The sequence below is a fragment of the Danaus plexippus genome, chromosome 10 (assembly GCF_018135715.1).
Source record: "Danaus plexippus chromosome 10, MEX_DaPlex, whole genome shotgun sequence".
Classification (NCBI taxonomy): domain Eukaryota; kingdom Metazoa; phylum Arthropoda; class Insecta; order Lepidoptera; family Nymphalidae; genus Danaus; species Danaus plexippus.
In genome coordinates this window covers 3431452-3452604 of record NC_083543.1, presented here as the reverse complement: position 1 = coordinate 3452604, position 21153 = coordinate 3431452, and the positions used below count along the sequence as shown (strand labels likewise).

General features: G+C 29.4%; 4 protein-coding genes across 4 annotated transcripts; 2 read left to right on the top strand and 2 right to left on the bottom strand.

Moving 5' to 3' along the window:
* Window positions 1-12351: 12351 nt before the first annotated feature.
* LOC116766876 (succinate dehydrogenase [ubiquinone] iron-sulfur subunit-like) lies at window positions 12352-13460 on the bottom strand. The gene has a single exon (XM_032657011.2). It carries the CDS (start codon window positions 13329-13331, stop codon window positions 12456-12458), a length of 876 nt encoding a protein of 291 aa, XP_032512902.1. The 5' UTR covers window positions 13332-13460; the 3' UTR covers window positions 12352-12455.
* Window positions 13461-15295: 1835 nt separating this feature from the next.
* On the top strand, window positions 15296-17834 carry LOC116767058 (uncharacterized). The gene is made up of 4 exons (XM_061521595.1): window positions 15296-15299; window positions 15610-15690; window positions 16139-16213; window positions 16608-17834. Exons 1-4 carry the CDS (start codon window positions 15296-15298, stop codon window positions 17768-17770), a joined length of 1323 nt encoding a protein of 440 aa, XP_061377579.1. The 3' UTR covers window positions 17771-17834.
* LOC116767059 (signal recognition particle 19 kDa protein) lies at window positions 17802-19144 on the bottom strand. Its single transcript, XM_032657210.2, has 4 exons — window positions 18973-19144; window positions 18358-18535; window positions 18057-18196; window positions 17802-17921 (listed from the first exon to the last, which is right to left on the bottom strand). The coding sequence occupies exons 1-4, from the start codon at window positions 19026-19028 to the stop codon at window positions 17849-17851; spliced, it is 447 nt and encodes a 148-aa protein (XP_032513101.1). The 5' UTR covers window positions 19029-19144; the 3' UTR covers window positions 17802-17848.
* Window positions 19145-19721: 577 nt separating this feature from the next.
* Window positions 19722-21034, top strand: LOC116766649 (tRNA (guanine-N(7)-)-methyltransferase non-catalytic subunit wuho). The gene has a single exon (XM_032656579.2). The coding sequence runs from the start codon at window positions 19879-19881 to the stop codon at window positions 20995-20997; it is 1119 nt and encodes a 372-aa protein (XP_032512470.2). The 5' UTR covers window positions 19722-19878; the 3' UTR covers window positions 20998-21034.
* Window positions 21035-21153: the final 119 nt, after the last annotated feature.

The window sequence follows — 21153 nt, the reverse complement described above, 5'->3', positions numbered from 1 at the left end:
AAACAAGCAAAAACTTTCATTGATTCTTCAAAAAAACCTATCACTGGGGAGTTACTTTGTGGTTCTGTGCGCTAGGTAAACGCCAACAGTCTAGCACGCTTCACTAAAGACTACATATTAGTCTCAAAACAGGAAGGAGTTTTCCCTTAAGTATACGATAGCGAAGTGGATAAATGCTACATTTATAATATTTAATCAAAACTAAACTTAGCTTAAAGACTTACTCAGGTAAGTAGGGCCATATGTTTTAAAAAATTGGATCTCTTTGTAAATTAACACTTTATACACCAAGAAGTTCTAATTCTTATGAATTTTAATAAAAATATTATTTTCATTTCATTTAGTGAGTTAATGATAAGAATATATTTTTATTCCTATGTGAAAAATGTACATTGTACACTATTCAAATATTAAAGTAAATAATATAAGTAAATTAATAGCAAATATTGTCTTTCTGAAAAAATAGAGTCACTATAGTTCTAAACGTATTTTCGATAACATATTTGTTTTTAATGTGTCATACATAAATCGTCATGGAGGAATAAAATATGAAATATATAATAAATTTTCTGAACGAGAAAAAAATTATGAATTAATTAAAAAAAAAATTACTACATATCTACTTCTAAAAATAATTAATTTACTTCATTAAATGTGTTACTATATTTTCCTCAGTAATACAATCTTTGTCATACGACAGAGTTCCTAAGAGTCCCTACTATATAAATAAAACATATATTAAACTGGTGTTTGTACCTCAAACATAGACTTCTCCCAATTTCCCAGGGTACATTTAAGAAACCTTGTTTTATATTTACAGTATGTTTCACAAATGCTTATTTTTTATATTAGAAATAAAGAAAGAAAAGAGTATTTACATATTAATTAAATATGTTTACAAAAAAAAAAATCACATTCATGGTCAATCAAAAAATGTTTTTTTGTTTATTTTTCTAAGTATTTCGTAATTATGTTTTAACTTATTTATGTTGTGAGATAATCTCTATTTTACTCGAAGAAAAGTGTATCTACTAGTTTAATACAGAAGTGTATAATGTTGAGGTAAATTTGCATAATTGAGTTAATATATATTCAGCTGACGAGAATAATTTTGAGGCTACATTCTACACTCATGTTAAATAATATTTTTATAAAAACTTAACATAGCATTAAACTTCCAAATCTTCACCCTGTTTAGGGAAAGCAAATAAGTTGGTGGTAAAAATATAATATATTTTATTAAGATAAAATAATTACATCATAAATATTTATTTAGAAGAAATTGATTAATTGTCCTTCATTATAATCATAAGCAACATATTTCCCTTAAACGAATTTAATCTTAGGAGTTTATATTTCACCCCTATCCAATAGAGCACTCCATCATAGAGAGCCTGTCATTAACCAAGCTCCAAACTCTTGACTTGTCTGCTCCATATCAACGCGTATCCATATATAATGTGAATAGTATATAACATAGCCAATATTTCATTAAATATTTTTCATTTTATTATAATAACTTAAATTTTTTTCTTGAATTTTATGAACAAAAAGATGTTCTATAATTTAATAGAAAAATATGAAACTACGAACGTTAATGAAGGAAAGCCACAAAAGTATTGAGAAATATTGTACCGTCTTTATTTAAATCTTCATTAATGGTTCAATGATCTTCAAAAAAATGATTTTGTAATTTTTTACACCACTATACTAACTTATTTACTTGTCAAAGGATTTTATCATGTCTACTTCTGCAAATTTTTCTTAAAAACTATGTTTTCGTTAGTTCTTAAATACACAGAATTCGATGGTCACCTTTAAGGAGCTATGCACACTCACGGCTTGTTAAACACTATCACATTTTCTGACCCTCAGAGACATTTTTGTGTTTTAACGATATGGAGCTGTCACTTTTGTACTTTTTTATTTTATTGATCTTACTGGAGTGCTTAGTCTAGAAATGGCCAGATGTATTTTGATGGTTTAATTCAAGCTAGTTCATGCAGACATCTCTCCAGCCCCTTCAATATTTCGCGTTTGAATAAACTTTTGATGAATAGTGGTAGTTAGAGTTTTGATCCACAAGAATGTTTTTGGTATCTCCTCACCGCTACAACAACGGCTTATAAGATCGAAACTATTATACTAATATACTAAGGAAACGTTAAAGAATTAAGAATACTTCTTTTCAAAAAGTCACATTTTAGAAATGTACAATATTATTGTTTATCATAATATTATTCAAAATAAAATTCTTGTCAATGGTCTCCTTATGGATATTGATATTATCATTTAGCCATCAGTTCGTGATTTTGTGATAGAATAAAAGGTATCACATATATTTCATTAACGCACTTGACCTAAATGTTCTTCACTTCTACGAATCCAATAATAAACATTTTATTATTTTTATATTTGTCAATTTTCTTACTATTAAATACCATACTAGTTCTGCTATGAATAGACACTAATTTAGCATGATTTTAATAAGATGGAATTATTTCAATTGTAGGATTCCAAATAGTTAAACGCTTTTCGACGTATGTCAGACAAATTTTTGGTAAAGACTTCACTTTTATAATTTAAATTAATGAATATGGACTTTAAACAATATTATTGTCATTTATTTCATGTTTAAAACGATAACAATAGATTTAATTGACATTTCTCCCAACTCTTAAATTTCTTTACGCCGCATCAAATGAAGCAAATAACGTAAGAGGAGCAGAATACAATTTCCAGCTTAATTATTTATATTAAATTTTGCTCATAGATATACTTTTAACTTTACAATTTTCAATTTAGTGAGTTTGTAAAGTTACCCACCAGATGAATACGTGAAAACATCAAGCACATCGGTCTCATTTATTACTTAAGGATATGTTCTAATTTGTAATAGGATTAAAAATGCAGAGTTGAGATTACACCGCATAAGCTCAAGCAAATAACTATGCAAATACTATGTAAGAAAATTAAAAATGCCTTTTCAACGTCAAAAACAACCATAAAGGAGTCACGTTGCCAACCTTGTACAAACATTGAAGCGGGGTTGAAATCATTTCAAGCGTAATGGCTTTAAGCACTTCAAGTTTCCTACATAACACACACATTATGCTTGTTTCAACATTTTGTCATTCTTTGGGTATTTGTTTTTCTTTCCGAAATATTTTAAATTACTAATCTATGAAAAAAATCCATTAAAATATGAAGACTAAAGGAAGTAAGTAAGGTTAATGCCAAACCTCGATTATTTTTTTTTTTTTTTTATAATTACAAAAATATTGAAAATCTCAAAGAGATTCTTCTCATATTTTATAACAATTTGCATCTTAATATGTTAAGTAAATGTGTGTCTAGTGTATGGTTAGTACAAGTCATATTTTTTAATTTTCCAAACTCACACGACACGAAACCTAGCAACATTTTTGAAAAAAATAATCGACATTGCCTGTTTTAGAGGCAATTAGAAATGTGTCAGTAGCTCTGACGGCAGAAAAATATCGTTAGATTTATAACGAGGGACCAATAAAGTATGAAAATTAGATAAATATTTTAGATGTTATAAGCGTGTCGCATTTTCTTTTTAAGAACTGTACCATCATCATTCATACCAAAATGCTTTTGTATTCATATTAAATCTTTTTCCTATACATATAAACTTTTACTTTCTTTACTAATATTATTTTTTCAAAAAATTAAATTTGCACATCTTGCAATAAACTTTCTGTAAAAAATTTCTCCAGATAATTCTATTTATATCCTATTTTACATCTCACTGAAACTCAATTTAACGATTATATTATATTTCAAATTACACTAAATATTCTATTTCTATCTCCTGGTATAAAAAGTAAGTATTAATAGTATCAATCATTAAATATTGGTCATAGCTTTATATAAAATTATGTATTCAACATTTCATAAATATCTTTCGTACATATTAGCCTCAAGTTTGTCCAGCAGAATAAACATTGTAAAATCTTCAAATAAAGCTATACATCAAAACTTTGGGTGGGAGAAACCAAACAAATATTAAAAACTATTAGAGTGATCACACAATCAATTAGGAATCAAACTAAAAATAGTCAGAAACATGAAAGACTGCAACAATATAACCGATTTAAAAAAAAATATCCTAGTTTTTTATTATCCAAATATAATATACATTATTTATTTAATGTGATAATTAAGATCGCTAAAATATTTCAAAGTTTACGTCGAAAATCGAGAAATCAGTGATAAATATAGGAACACTCGAGCTTTAATTAAGTCAGCAAGTCCGTTGTACGGTCGATCACGAAATTAAGTTTCAGGTTCGCAAAATTATGCACATTTAATATAATTGCATTCAGATAAGCTAACTTAAATTAAGAAAATTAGATGATGCTAAGCACTTGTACCCTATAAATGCAAATCGCTCCAATGAGCGAATTGCATTTAAATGCTTTAAAATATCAAATAGTTATAAAATTAGACCATTCTCCTTAAACAACTGTATTCGAAAGAGAAAAAAAGAATAAATTATTTTATAAAAATTTTACTCATTTCCATTTTTATTTACAAATATCAATAGGCAAAATTTTATGTGAACATTTTTAACGACCACGTTAAAAAAATTCACATAAAATATCCCTGAGCCCTCTTTTTTTGTATTTCAAAAAAAAGTTAAAAATAACTACAACTTAATAGGAGCTGATTTCGATCTCACTTACATTCTAAAACTAAATATGGCACCTTTGCAATCGTATTTGTTGTTTTACTCATCGCAAAACTAGTTAACATAAACCACTTTCTATACTATTTTTTCAGTTTTTTGTATCTCCTGATTAAGTTTATTTTTTCTTTTCAATATATCAGAATAGTATTTAAAAATGGCATCAGTTTGAAAATTTTTGAGACACGAAATATTTTAATACTTTTGTTAAAAATTACAAAATAAAGTCCTGCTTCTGAAATATTGTTATCATATATGTATTTTATATTCATTGTAGTCGTTAACTAGTGCTCTATCAAATTCGAAATGCATCTTACAAAAGTGTGACAGCTCCACATCATCTATAAATTTCGAATACTTTGTAAAGTATCTCTCAATACTTTCTTCTGTTAATCTCCCCTCGATGAAATAGGGAACAGTAAAGCAATCATTAATTATCCCGACAAAAACGTTTACAGTTAATCGCACTTGAAAAGCGTCTACGAATGATCAAAATTGAAATTTTCACCTCGAGGACTCGTACTATGTTTATTAAGGATATTCAGCAAATGAATTCTAGTATAAGTACCGTCTTCTCGTTACGTTCTTTATAAATCCATTGTTTTTTGTTTTTGCTGTATGGTCTTTTATTCACTTAGCATTTTATATATAACATTCAAACACAGTATTGCCATATATTTATACTATCAGCCATACACAATACCAAAACTTCCGATTTAAAGAATCATTTTTATATTTGACTAGACAAAGAAATTATTCTCTTTTTCTCGTGCATGTATTGCTTTTTTTAAACTCTGATCTAAATATATCCACCCTTTTAATGTTTTGTTATCTTTGTCTTGATATTGATACTTTTAGACATTAATAAAAAATATCTTTGACTCAATCTTAATGGTCAATATTTCGAAAATACTCTCAAGAAAACTTTTTTTTCTACGCTCTGGATCTTAAAGTTGACAGGCGTCAGTCGCAACTGTCCACTTTATCTGAAATTTTCAAAAAAATCTTAAATATTATATGTTAAATAAAAAGTGGAAATAAAATAAGATATCAAGGATTTACTTTAAGGATAGCGAAAAGACCAAATCTGGCAGAGACTAGGAGAGGTCTGTGTTAAGGCTATCTGAATAAAACGAAACTTTATATACATAAATATCTCTATTGAATTGTACAACATAAATAAGTTGTTATTATTAATAAAGAAATAACTAGTTTTGTTAAATAATAACAATGGCATTATAGAACATTTTATAAGATATAATAATATATTATTTAATTTTGGTTCATTATAGTTATCTGTAAAAAAAACTATTACTCGTTCATCGGATATTTAAATACATAAACGTTGGAATAAAAAATTCTGATAATTATATCATATATAAATTAAATTTAAATCAAAGATCGTCTTAAGCGCCTCTTGTAATTTTACTTTTAAGTGTCGTTATATTAATGAATTTCCACCCTAATTGCCATCGCTTTAATTAAATGTCTAAATATATTTTGCTACCAAATGCATTAGTAGAATATATTTCCTAAAACACTTTAATTACAAATATCTTAAATACCTTAATTTTGACGTATATTTATTTGCTTTTAAGTATTAGAAAATCATTTGAAAAAAGTAAATTATATGTAATGTTAAGAATGAATTACATATAACATCTTATCTAATTTATTAATTTAAAATATCTTTTCAGAATTTAACAACATTAATTCGAAATTGCTTGTTGAAACTTAAATCTGACAGTTTACAAATCCAAAATGATAAATCTTCCTGAATGCGACAGTTACCTATTTTAGAGTAACAAAGATGCATAAATAATATAAACAGATGACATTTAGTTTGATGGTGTTACCTCGCACTAAGGGTAGAGACCACGAGGTTTCGGACAGAAATGCTTTCATAATTTGAAATGTATAGGCCTTACTTCGTGAACTGTAGCAACTATCAAGATGAAAGAGTTTCTCTAATAAACGTAATACTTTTTAGAATAATAAATCTATATGTATATATACTAATGTCCGAGTGATAAAGTTAATCTCAGAGAGAAATGTATAAAGTATGTTTAAACAACACATATAACGTACGTTGCAAGTTAGTTTAAGTTAGTAACAGCTCAGTCACTTAGAAATTAAATATAAAATTTTCCTTATCACAAGTTTTTGATTTTTGGCTGTTGATAATGCAGTTATGTAGCTTACCAACAGATACAATAGCGCTTGAGCGAGCATGCTCGATCTCTTTCACTCACATGCAAAGAATCTATGATATGATATGATATGATGATTCTGGCAATCCTAATGATTGAATTGATGTAAATTCTACGAGGTATTAATTTGCCACCGGTGCTTGATAAGCCTACAAAATTTTAGCGAATTCGGTCCGTTTAAAATGGGTCAAAATCGAGTTGGAAGAAGTCGGTTACAACCATACATACATATAGTACATACATACACATGAAGCTAAATAAAAGCATGTACAAACGGATAGTGAGACTAATAAAAACACAATTATAGGGATTTTTATTTTATAGATCAGGGGATTCAGCTGAAGTACTAAATTCCTCTTGTATCTTAAGTTTATAATTGAAGAATGACGTTGATAATAGCAAATCAATAGTAGACAAAATCTCCAATTGTACATTTTAATTTCCATGTGTGTAGTTATAGTGAAAACATAATAGACACCACCGTCCAGATCACATGAGTATGTTAAAAACTGAGCAAAATACTTCTTAAAAAAACCTCTAATATATGTTTTTTTTTGTGTAAAATATATAAATACATGCCACATAAACCAGCAGCATATTGCTGTTGGCTATTCTGTCATGTGCTCTTTTCCCCTACTCTGCTACCAAACGCAATATGACATACAATAAATGGACGAAAAAGATTTAGGCGGTATACATAAATTTCACTTTTAAAAGTAAAATTAAACAAAAAATTAATAAATCAAATAAAAAATTGTTCTTTAAAATTGGATTATACATAATTAAAAATTTTTAACTGTTTAAACAATATTTTTTTACAGGAAACTTTAAGTTACATATTTCTAATTTATAAAATATTCAAAGAAGTAAGAAAATGTGTAGTTTTTTAGCTACCTGTTATAAGAAATTAGTAACCTTTTTGCTTATATCGGTTTGACGTAAAATTATTATTTAAATAATAGCTAAGTAGTATAATATAAGCCTTTGAAATAAAGTTATTGTAATATTTGTGTTGTAAATAGAATAATTTAAAACGACATTGTGGCGGTCAAAGTGATTTTTAAATAAATCTGCCAAATAAACTTGCCCGATTCCAAATACAATTTGAATTCAGTTGCTGTGAAATCAATTTTAGATGGGGATTGCGGTCAGGTACAATTCCACTTATTTAGGATCACGGTATTCACTTGCTCAAATACTACAAGCGTAAATGAAATAACTTTTACTCATTCAAAAAAAGATTTCACTTCTACTTTTTAAAATAATCCAAAATAAGTAAACAAAAGTAAAGTGTTCTAACCTACTTTACCTTAGAGTGACCTTTATCAATATCCTATAAAAGGAATACATGTTTTTAATAACTTTTATTTACCTTGCAATGTACTCGTCCGACCTTGCCGATCTGCTGACCTTGACTTTTGAGGAAAGAGGAAAGGGTGGGAATAGGGAGTGGGCAGGAAAGGGTGGGAATAGGGAAGGGGCAACCGGCTCTTTCACTCATCGGACGAAATACAGCCATTAAAGGCCACTTCACACCGACGTTCTGTAAGAGGGTGGTACTTTCCTGGTCAAGCCAGTCAGTGTTCGAGCTGTAGTAATTTAACCACAACCAGACTCTACCACCTTCAAAATTAGGAAAAATCTCATAACTTAATTCAATTCCATAATCAGTTTATGATAAGAACACAAAGTAACAGAGCAGGGTTAAGATCAAGTAAGAAGGCCCTAGATACAGATATTTGAAGTCTTTTATTCGGCATAACGAAAATTCTAAATATAAGATCCATGCAATGAGTTTAGAGATGCAGAACGAGTGGTTAGTCGCCATGTTTGGTCGCCAACATTGCTAAAATTTTATCTCAATGCATTCCAAATGACTCTCCCAGATCAGAGTAATTTAGTAAGATGGGTAAAGTTACCGAAAAAACTTGCTATATCTGTGGGAAGTCAGTTGGAACTGCTAAGCATTTTCTGGTGGGATGTAAGGTACTCCGGGATAGCGGTGAATACTCGCGTCGTCACGATAGGGTTTTGGGAATCTTACGTGAGGCGGTTAGTCTTTCGGCAGCTAGAGCGCAAAGGGCAATAACCACTAAAGAGCGATCAGTAGGTTTTGTGAGAGAAGGCACTAGAGCTGCAAAATTAAATGTCAAGCCTTAAGCCTTTAAATCGGCTTCAGGTTGAACTATAATGATGGTTACGTATGAGAAACAATACAATAAATCCCAGTGGATAATTGTGCGTCGTCCTCCAGACCAGACATATTTATATATTCGCTAATTTTAAAGCGCGTTGTGATAATAGAGCTTACGGTTCCTTGGGGAACCAACATCCCCAAAGACCATGCCATCAAGTTCAATAAATATTACGAGCTCGCAAACGAACTCGCTCGAAATAGGTTCGTTGTGGATTTGTACGCGGTAGAAGTGGAAGCGAGAGCTATAACGGCAAAATCTCTCTACAACCTACATACTAAAAGACTTGGGCCTGTCCAGAACTAATATCAATTCATTCTTGGAACGTACTTCGAAGGCAGCCCTAGTAGGTTCTTTTTAAATTTAGTTAGGTAGAGAGAGGAGCTTGGACAGTGGAGGTGAGCAATTAACGCACGTTAGATACGGGCCCCTTTTAATCTACACCTGGGTCGCAAGTTCCAGACACTGTTGAAGCTCCTCTCCCTGCAATGCGACGGACCCGGCACCCGCTCGGTGAATCCCTTGAATGCTAAGAGGTTTCGTCTCATAAAGGAGACATCTGAAACCATTTGTTTCAGATTTAAATAACAATGAATGGTTTGTCACGTGATTTTTAATAAAACTTATGTGCTCATCCAAGATGATGAACTAGTAATCTTTAGTAAACTCCAATGATATGGGTATCAAAAGAAATCGCCTGCTAAGAATAGCTCTAAAAACGAAGTAACGTCACTTTACAAGTCTATGATAGGCCAATTTTATTTTTAATACATATCTAAAATAGTTCTTACTAAGAAAACAATGCTAGTTTTGTCAAAACTTCCATCAAAATATAATCATAGCATAGCATAGCAGAACGAAAAACGTTATTCATATAAGGTTGGGTTTACACAGTCCACAAAATGTTGTGATACCTATATCAACCAATAGCAAAAAAAAACCTTTTAAAACAAACGCGTTTTTATTTCACTGTGTATAATTAAAACAATATATATTTGCTTCAAAACGTACACTATCAACTTTTAAATTCATTACAAAATGTGTTTATGTTTTTATTATTTTCCAAAAATCAATAGATTATTTCGTATGGAAAACAAATAAATTAATTGATGGGATTGATTGATTGGGTAAATTAATTGATGGGTTTAACTATAAAAATTTTCGAAGTATAAGATATGACCACTTAGATTCTCTACAGGCTTTTATATCATATAAATTAAATAGATAATAAAACTTTCACAGTATTATTTTTTTGTTTCTGTACGTACAAACAGCTTGTTTAATAAAAGGGCTTCTTATTTTTAATTTATTTATGTTATACGATACACGTCGCGTGTCTCACATGGACTCTCACAGGTGTCTATTGAGTCAATGTAACTTTGTGGTGTCCATTGGGATTTAGGAAAGAAAAAATGTATATTGGAATTGTGACTTTTACAGAGAGGAAATAATAGGAACTTAGGGCTCCCAAACCACTAACTAATCAAACATAAGTCACTTGTAATAGCTATTGTACACCTATAGTTTGTGAATGTCTTTCTAAGTCAGGCCAATCTATATAAGGACGACGTTAATTGGCTATTTATAAGCTGAACAATAATTACTTTGTATAACACTAATGTGCCACAAAAGAACATAGTATCAGATTACTTGAACCTTTCAACATAAGTTACGATACATCCAACCATATTTGAGACATCGGTGACATTTGTTTATTTTCATGAAAATAAGAAAAGAACTAATAATAATAAAATAATAAATTTTCTTTTTAAAATATTATCTGTTAAAAAAAAGGTATTCTAAAGAAAAAAATATCTTTTAAAGAATTATTTTTTGAATTAGAATATAAACAAGTAGACGTTTAAAAGGTCTTAGAAATTATTTTTTGGATGACTAAATTAAGAAACAATATATTCAAAATAAAAACTTTAAAATACCGAATAATCATTATTATTGATATATTTTTTAATAAACATGTCCTTAAAATAATTTACAATAAAAATGTACCAGAAATAATTACGGATCGTATAAATTAATTAAAATGCCTATTACATGAACACATTGGTGTAGTATAAAATATATGTTCTTAGCATATATATACATATAATACGTACGTATATATACATATTTATTCGTATCTCTAATTATTGTGCATAATTTATCTGGTTCATTACTAGATGTTAACTATGTCTTGAATGATGAGAATGTTTCCAAAGTAATACCAGTCGGAACAATTTATTATCTGGCTTAAGGAACCTTAATGATAAATAGTTGCTATATGATAAATAATTTGAATCGTATTTTGTTAATGTTCATTGTAATTTTGCATATTTTTATTTTCTTTATAAAGGTGATAAACTTATTTTATTGAACTTGAGAGCATCAATAAAAGTCGCCTTTTATACTCTATCGATTTTGAATTTAACTATAACACTATACAAATCTGAAACACTTCGAAACTCTTAATAGCCTAGTTTTCAGTTGGAACGGACGAGAAAAGCTGGTTATATAATTTCTCTATAACTTAATAATTTAAGTCTTCGATTATTTAAAGTTTGTGTTTCTTGCAGTGACTTGGACTTTTTAGTGACCGTTTTCATAAGAAGACTAAAAGTCCATGGGAGACATACGACGTGTACTATTACGCATAACATAAATAAAATATAACTGGCTTTATATACTGTATACTTGTTATTCACTCTGTAGTATTTAAAATTTTTATACAAAAATACCGTCGACCGGAAACCTGCTTTCGAGCGAGATTGACATGTTTTAAATTCTCTGAAACTCCTGTGCGAAATTCAACAAGAACTTAAAAAAATATTGCTACCACGCAATATGTCACAATTTTGTAAAACATGCTCCGTTTCACAACGAATAACATAGTACCTAGTGATCAGAATGGTCTTCTTTTTATATATAAATTGGTTTCCGAAAAACAAGTTATGTTAGCATAATTTATTGTATTGGAGGATATTGAGTCTTGACAGATACTGCGTATTGCGTTCACAAACATTCGATCAAAGCCGACTTTGATGTATCATTAAAGAGGAAACTCAGATCCAATTTAGATACCGATTCCGTGATAATCCCCGCGAGGATAGCGTTTCTTTGATGAAACTAATAAAATATAGAAACGAAAGAAAATGAAACGAACCTTTTTCAACGCGTTGAATTCATTGTGTTAGGTATCTTTGCCCTATCGTACTAGTTTTTGCGAAACGAAAAAACATTTCATATCTAATTTATTTATTATATATTTCTGCCTTTTCTGTTTTAAAAATAGTAACAAAAATTATGATTACAGCATTGATTAAAAAATGTGACAGTAAATTTTCATTTACAACCGGACAGCGAACCCGAAGCAAATTTCATAGGATCCATTTCGGGTAAAGGTTTTTTATCTAATCCTGAAATTAATCTTTTTAATTTTGCTATAGCTAGAGCTGGGTGTAATCCTTTAGGACATGCCAGAGTACAATTATATATAGTGTGACATCGAAAAGCTTTAAAGTCATCTCGTAGTTCAAATAATCTTTGTTCGGATTCTTCATCTCGAGAATCTATAATCCATCTGTATGCGTGAAGCAAAGACGCTGGCCCCATGAAACGTCGGCCATTCCACCAATAACTAGGACAAGCTGTAGCACAACAAGAGCACAGAACACACTCGTACAGCCCAACTAATTTGGAGTTATCCTTCTCACTTTGTGCATACTGAAATTTTCCGAGGGCCCCAGAATTGTTTCGGATTAAATATGGACGGAGGCTATTGTAAACATCAAAGAAATGTGTCATGTCTACGACCAGATCCCTGATGACATACATATGAGGAATGGGATGTATGGTTATGACTTTGTCAGAAGGAATTGCAGTTATACAAGCGAGACAATTTTGACCTTGAAGATTAATAGCACATGACCCACAGATACCCTCACGACAGGATCTTCGAAATACAAGCGTAGGATCCATATCTTTAATTTTAATGAGAGCGTCTAAAACCATCCGTCCGCAAGTATTGATGTCTAAATCGTAACTTTTTAATGTTGGTTTCTCATTACTTAGAATTCCTCCAAACCTGTAAATTTTAAACACCTTTCTTGGATCCGAAGGCTTTTTAGCCGCGGCAGCTGCTGGTTTTGGACCCGAGTAGAGTCTTATTGATATCAAACATGGCAGTTTTGAACATATTGCTTTCTTAATACTGTGCATTGGCGATGCTTCCTTGTTTTAATATTTATTTATAAAGAACTTTTAAGACCCTGTTCTTATAACAAAAATCTACACAAAGCCTAAAATCCAAAATTACATGAGATTGTCAAATGCAAAATATATATTTTTTAAACCTATAATATTTAGTATATTCTGAAAAAAGGTTGCATAATTCTTTTATAATTTGTTTGTTTACAGATGTAACTATAATGAAATAATATTGTTGTTCTTAGATTGGTGTTTCTAGGTAGGTATAAGTGAGGTCGTAGACTATTAAGGGATGTTTGGCAATATTAAAAATTCTATGTTAAAAATAGAAACCTACATTTTATTAATTCTATTATATAAAAACTTATTTATTTTAAGCTCAATTCAAAATTTATTAAATAATACAAACATTGTCAATCTTCTCACGAACTAAGACATTAACGGCAAAAACAGATTTAGAGGAAAAGCAAATTATTATATATTTAAAAAAAAAAATTTCGCTTAGCTCAGATATGAGAAAATTAAAATCCGTGAAAATCCTTCAGAGACGCCGACATTAGCATATTTATTAGTAACAACCAACGATTCCGCTCTCACAGCAGCTCCGATATCAATAATAATGAATTACGCTGCTTTACATTGTGTTTGATCTTTTTTTAAAAATTTCTAGACATATTATTGTCTTAAAAATTTGGTTCCCATTAAATAAATGCTTTTACATTTTTATGTAGGTTTCAAAATAATTAAAATTAATTAATAAAATAATTATAGGTATTCACATAAAGTTATTCTTTTTGTCACAACTCCCGTAGGTAAAAACATTTCAATGAGTTATCAGAAATAGTGACCAAAGAAAATAGAACTAATTTTTTTTAATTTTATCATACACCGCCAAAGATTTAGAATAAGAATCAGCCAGCCATCTTTTTATTGCAATTACATTTTTTTTTTGTTACTTACATATTAACAAATTAAAACACAATTAATTTAAATGCGATCCTGGACGTAATTATGTACCTACTCTCTTTAAGGACATAATGCTGAATGTAAATTAACAAAATTAGTGACGTGTAAGAATTTGACATTTATAGGTTATGCCGAATTTCCAATGGGCACCTTAACTTCTTCGAGAATCAAGATAGGATTATTGGCAAATTGTTCCGTTCGCATTCCGACCAATACGCACTCGTAATATTAAACACCTACCTATATTCAAATTCCTACTTATTGAATATTGGTAAATTCTTTAGATTACCTTTTGTCATTTGGAATATTTTTTGCCATGGCTCTCTGAAGTACTTCTTTTTTAATCTTAGAAATACAAACATTTACGCAGATTAGGTAATATAAGCTGGAGGCACGTACGCATTGTATTAAGTCGATATTGTAACATCGAAGTTAAACAAGATGTTGTTTATGTAGCTTGCGAAATTTTGTCTTGTATACATTTCTGTCAACGAATTAATTGAAATCTTCCGCAAACTCAACAAAACCGATGAAAATAACAATTTCAAGGTTTGTTTATTTCCACAGTATTTAATATAAAATATTTGTGGTTTACTAAATGATTTCTGAAGTAGATCGTAGTTAAAATTTTAAAAAAATAATTCTATTTTTAAAATAAATTATTATATATGTTAGTATTTTGGTCTATTTAAATGCGTAATTTACTTATGGTTATTTAAAACTACCCGCGTATATTAAATTATAATTTATATTAGCATTAAGATTTATTCACTCCTTACACATAAATGTTAAATAATTTACATAAAATAATAATCTATAGCCAAGCTATATGAATTATGAAAACGACATTATACAATAATTACATTTAATATAACATGCATTTAAGTATTTATACGAATTTGGTTTCGGAATATAAATAATACAGAATTATTTAGTTACAGTTAAAATTAATACACATAATTACAAAACCAAAATATCGTACAGGAAACTGCCGCTAGTGTCATAACCGAATGAGTACGTGATTAAAAATCGCTGTGTTGTTAAATTAATTTACAAATAAATGCATGTCGAAATGAAACTAAAACAAAGCTATTCAGTTTGCAAATAACTTCCTGAAGTGATCAATCACTTGTTAAAATGATAGAAAATGGAAATAAATATATTATTCCGTTATTTTAGCTGGAGCGTAATTTTATATTGTGAGCTTTTCATTTATATTTTAGTGTAATATTTTGTTACGGATTTATATAAAACAAAATTATTTTGAATTAGCAATTTCTATAGACCCAAAATTTTGTTATATGTCTATTTATTTGTTCTTTAGGTTTAGAAGCAAAATCAATATCGTTGAACGACCTTATTGCTGCTGAAAAACAATCATCACATCCTTCAATCATACATCCAGGTAATTTTTTTTAAATAATTTCTTTGTCCAAATCGCATGACGGTCAAAAATATCATGCATGGAGTCAAATCAAATAAAGAAATTTTTCTAAATGTATTTATTTTATTGAGATTAATCACTTAATATTCAAAAATATTTATGAACCGGTAAGTGATATTTTATTTATATATTACTATTATACGACGATGACATGGTCCACAGACGATCAATTAAATTTTCCTAGTTTTGGAATTAATTTTGAATAGATTAAGATAAAAATGAATTTTTACTTCTAATTAATCATCCAACGACAGGTATTGTTTACACTATACTTGGTCTACGATTATAAATCATATAATATTATTTTAACTTATTTACGCAACATGAAATAATAACTACATTTACTTAAACTTAGTTAGATATTCATATTAAAAGTAAGTTTTTATATTGATTATTTATTTTATTTCAGAATATTCAGCAACGAAGGACTTAGGCCTGTTGCAATTACCTACCCGTACAAAAATACAGAGGCACAAAATATCAAGTAAGTAGCAGAAGGTAATAAGTGTAGTCACACATAACACACTTTATTAGTTTTTCTTCTAAATCCCACAAATCACTTAAATTAATAAGCGACCTAAAGATAATAAATATGTATATCGCAAACCCAGCTTTCAGAATACTTTTAGAAAAAAGGGAAGGTATCGCGGTTTATATTTGTGTAAAAAAAGCTTTAGAAATTTAAATACTATCTTTTAACTTGCGTCATTCCTATTACAAAAACCAAAAAATATTGCTTAACTCCTGTAACCTTAATATTTCTTAAAGAGGATCTTAGGAAAAAAGACGTTTATGTTTAGGCAGTTTTTAAGAAAGGAAAAAAAATTGTTATTTATTATGTTAATTTAGATCAACACTAATACTTTAAGTTGTTTTAGGTGACATTGATAAAGGCAAGAAAACATCGTCACTAAAATTCAAAAAAACTTTCCTTATTAAATCGCCGTTAACACCAAAAAAGTTAAAATATCTGCAAAAACCAAGCTATAAACGAAAAAATTTAACAACAAAACGTGATACTCAAGGAAGTCATGTCAAAATTAACCAAAAATACATTCCCCTTCTTAGGAATATTGGGGTGCTATTTGATAATATTCTCAGTTCAGACTCTAGCGAAACCAACGAATTTCGACGACGCAAACATAAAAGAAATCCGTTTTCCAATAAAAAAGATAACATTTGCACCTGTCCTAGTAAAGACAATACCGAAGAATCTTATACGCAAGAGGAGACAGTTACGTATTCCTCGGATCCTTCCAATGAGATCGAGAATACGCCCCTTACTGCCACCCCGTCAGCCGATAATACTATCTATGATAACTTCGGCCGTTTCAGACGGAATAAGAACATACCCATATTATTTGCAAGAAATCCCTTTAGCCTTCGGAGAAACGATACTGAACTCAGTGAGGGAAGCGGCTCCGCATATAACAGATGCAATAAAGGACATATCTCCAGGGATAATGGAAATAATGAATGCAGTACCCGAAACGGAGACTATGCACCCTTTTCAGAAGATTATGAAGAAAATACCTACGGTTATTCACGAAACGATGCAAGTAGCCTTGGATCCACCAGAGGAGAACAGAGAATCGGAATTAATACCCAATCTACAGAGACTGGTGGAGGAACCAACAAAAATTACTCATTCATACTCCCGGCCCATGGAACCTCTAAAAATCTTACAGGAGAAATATCAGAACACGAAAGACAAATTAAATTACAAGTTCGAAAAGACGAAACAGAAAGCCCAGTCTTTTTATCAGAACTTACTTCAGGACTACGAGGAAATAACACCCAAGAGGAAAATATACCAAAACGAAATACCGAAGAGTATGAAAAAAGCATCCCAAACAATATCTCCAGTGATAAACGAATCTCTTACGGAAATGGCCAAATTACCACAGAAAATAAAAAAATTCGTCGAGCAAATGAAACAGTAGGACCAAAAGTTGTCATGATCTTTGATGGCTACAGCGTAGCAAGGGATGTGAACGGTAAAAATAAAATGACAGAAAGGGCTATACATATTCACTCTTAGATATAATTTATTAATAAGTAAAACAACCACATAGAAATTATGTTTATTTACTTGTAAAATAAAATTGCACATAAAAGATTATCGTCTTCCTTTCTTTCCCTTGCTCTTATTGCTACTTTGCTGAACTGCCTGAGGTTGCTGTTCCGCAGGCCTGAAATAAATATAACACATGAAAATATAAGCACAAAAATTTCAAGTATAACATAAAATTCTAAAATATAGAAAAGTAACAGCAGTTGTAATAATAAATAATACTATAACAGACCACAAATATGCAACGATATACCTATTTTGACGAGTCTTCAATTTCGGTATTGATTCAACAATGTGCCTCATAACTGCCTCTCTTGTAGGATACTCATCTTTTATTGGTGTACCATCATCATTTTTTAATTCAACACGAATCCTTCCTCTGTACAGCATTTCCTAAAAACATTTCAGAATACTGGAATGATCAAAAGGAAAATCTATATATTAATATCTACATATTGTATAAAACATTAATCACCAAACAGCTAGGCAAAATATTATGTGACAAATAATTATACCAATGGTTTACCTTCAATTGTTATTTAAAAATGTACTACCTTACTACGTTCACGTGGGTACAATTTATTTTCAACGCCTATACGAAGTCCAGTTGTGAAAAGCACATCCCTTATTTCTTGATGTGTAGGATTTTCCACACATATATCTCTAGGCAACTTTCGGCCTTCAGCAAGAGTTTTTTTACTGTTCAAGTAGGCTGGATAAATACAAATCCATCTGCAATATTAATGTACTATAGCAATATATAAAAAGGACCTGCAAATTTTGTCCTTGATAAAAAGTGATCATAGGGAAACATTGAAGCAGAAATATTGTTTTTAAGAAACTTTGGTCACAATAAAATATACACTATAAATATTTAACCACTCCCTAAACTAGAGACAAAAGTTAAATTGTACTAATATCCTTCTTAAAAACAGTACAATCAATAAGAGAAAATTAATATTTGATTTCTATAACTGCAGATTTCAAATTATAATCTCATAAACAAACGTAAGACTTCAATTTAAATAACTTATAAAATATATGAAAATGTAGTGTTAATTAAATATTACTAAAGAAGAGCCTAACATTATCTTTTATGTTATGATAATATATTAAAGTTAGCCACCAAGTTGTAAAAAGCATTGTGTTGTGCCTGAATTAATACATACCTTTGAAGATCAGTGTGCTTTTTATCGGGAGTCCATGAAGTTACTACAGCAGCCATGGTTTGATTTTGAAATTAAATGTGGAAAAATTCTGAAAATGTTTCTTCACAATGTTTAATTTGACAACTTAACTTTACAAAATAAATGTGTCAGTGTATGGGCTCTATTTTAGATGACGTATGAAAACTAACGACAAGTAAATGAAAATAGCCACAGAAAACAAAAAGGTTTTTATTTATGGCAATATTAGAACAATCTATCTGGTGATTTAAAACGAAAATGATCAATAAATTCAAAATAGAAAGTTAGGACACAAAAGTTAGAAAAATTACATTTTTTGAAATGTGTAGAATTCTTAATCTGTGTATAACAAAATAATGTGTATAGAGAAAAAATATTATGCTAGGAAAGTATTGGAGGCCTAATACATAACTAAGATTTTAACTTAGACATATTCAATTTTGTATACTTCTCGCACAGAACTCTAGTGAATTTATATTAAGTTAATGATTTTTAAATCGACTAATATTTATAATCAACTAATAAATAACTTAAGAGCCGTCCCAATACATTCTAATAGATATACTTTTTAATTCAGATATTTTTTATAATATTAAATACAATTAAACAATAATTGTAACAAAGCAATCAGTTACTATTTAATTTAAACAAAAACTTTAAGTAAGTAATAATAAGTAAGTAAAGCTCATAAGTAATAAACTATAACAATAACAGTACTTCTCGCTATTGACATCTGTCACAATCATGCAGTTTAAAGTGAGGTTATAAACATACTATTTAGTTATTCCATATAGCAGAATTAACTTAGTAGTTTAAACTTATCCTTTAAAAATTCAAAGGATATTACCAAAAAAAATCTCAAAACATTAATCATATTTGTCATGAATAATGTCCTGTCTAGCTGTGAGTGATGATATTGTCGCAGTTTCAAATGCATTCTATATAGACTTTTTTTATAAATCAGATAATGTTATTAATAAATTAACAATCGATCCTTCACCTTCAGAGGATGAAACAGTAACGGACCTTATAATATCATATGATAGTAAGTATTTAGCCGTACTCTTGTCTCTTTCTAAAAGGGTAATAATTTACGAGCTACAACATATGCAACAAATTTTAAACATTACACTACCACGAAGAGCTAGTAAGATAAGATTTAACATAAGCAATACACAAATATTTGTAGCTGATAAGACTGGTGATGTATTATCTTATGATATACCATTAGGGAACAATGGTATCAAAATCCTGGGACATTTAAGTCTTCTTCTAAACGTCTTACAAACTGATGACTCAAAGTATCTGATTTCATGTGACAGAGATGAAAAGATCAAAGTGTCGTGCTATCCAAACACATATAATATACAAACATATTGCTTGGGTCACAAGGAGTTTGTTAATCACATAGAACTCTTGCCACACTTAACAGAATATTTGACAAGTAGTTCCGGAGATGGAACTGTGAAAATTTGGAATTATGTAAATGGTATCTTAATGCACACTATTAATACCGGTAATGACTTAGAGAATACTGAGTTACAAGAAAAATTTTGTAAAACCATGGATGAAGATGGAATAGAAGTTTCATCATTACCCATAGTACATTATTCAATATCAAAATATGATGAGAACTCAAGCATATTAGCAATTGCAGTACATACATATATGAAAATTATGATATACAGATTACAATCACAAAATAACAAATTCAGCCACAATTTAATATCAGAACTGTCAGTCGATCAATTTCCTTTTGCTATTAAAGTTAGCAACTTATCCTTATATGTATACGACAATGCTGATTTTAAAATTAAGGAATACCATATCCTTAATAAGAATGAGAATATAATAATCGAATTTGCAAGGGATATTCAAGTATTTAAAGAACGAGATTGTAAGTCTGAAAAATATGATCCAGATGCAATCAAAGTTTTATTTAAAAGAAAATTTGATAATGTACAGGAATACCAGGAAAGGAAGAAACTAAGATTAGAGAAATCTTAACAATGTTCCATTTTAATTAATAAAATATTTGTTATAATCGTCTTTTTTATTTACAAGATTATGTAACCATAGATTGTTCTTTTTTTTCTATATGAGACCATAAATTTATTACCATAACCAAATAAGTCAAAATAGTTTCTATTTCAATAGCTTTAG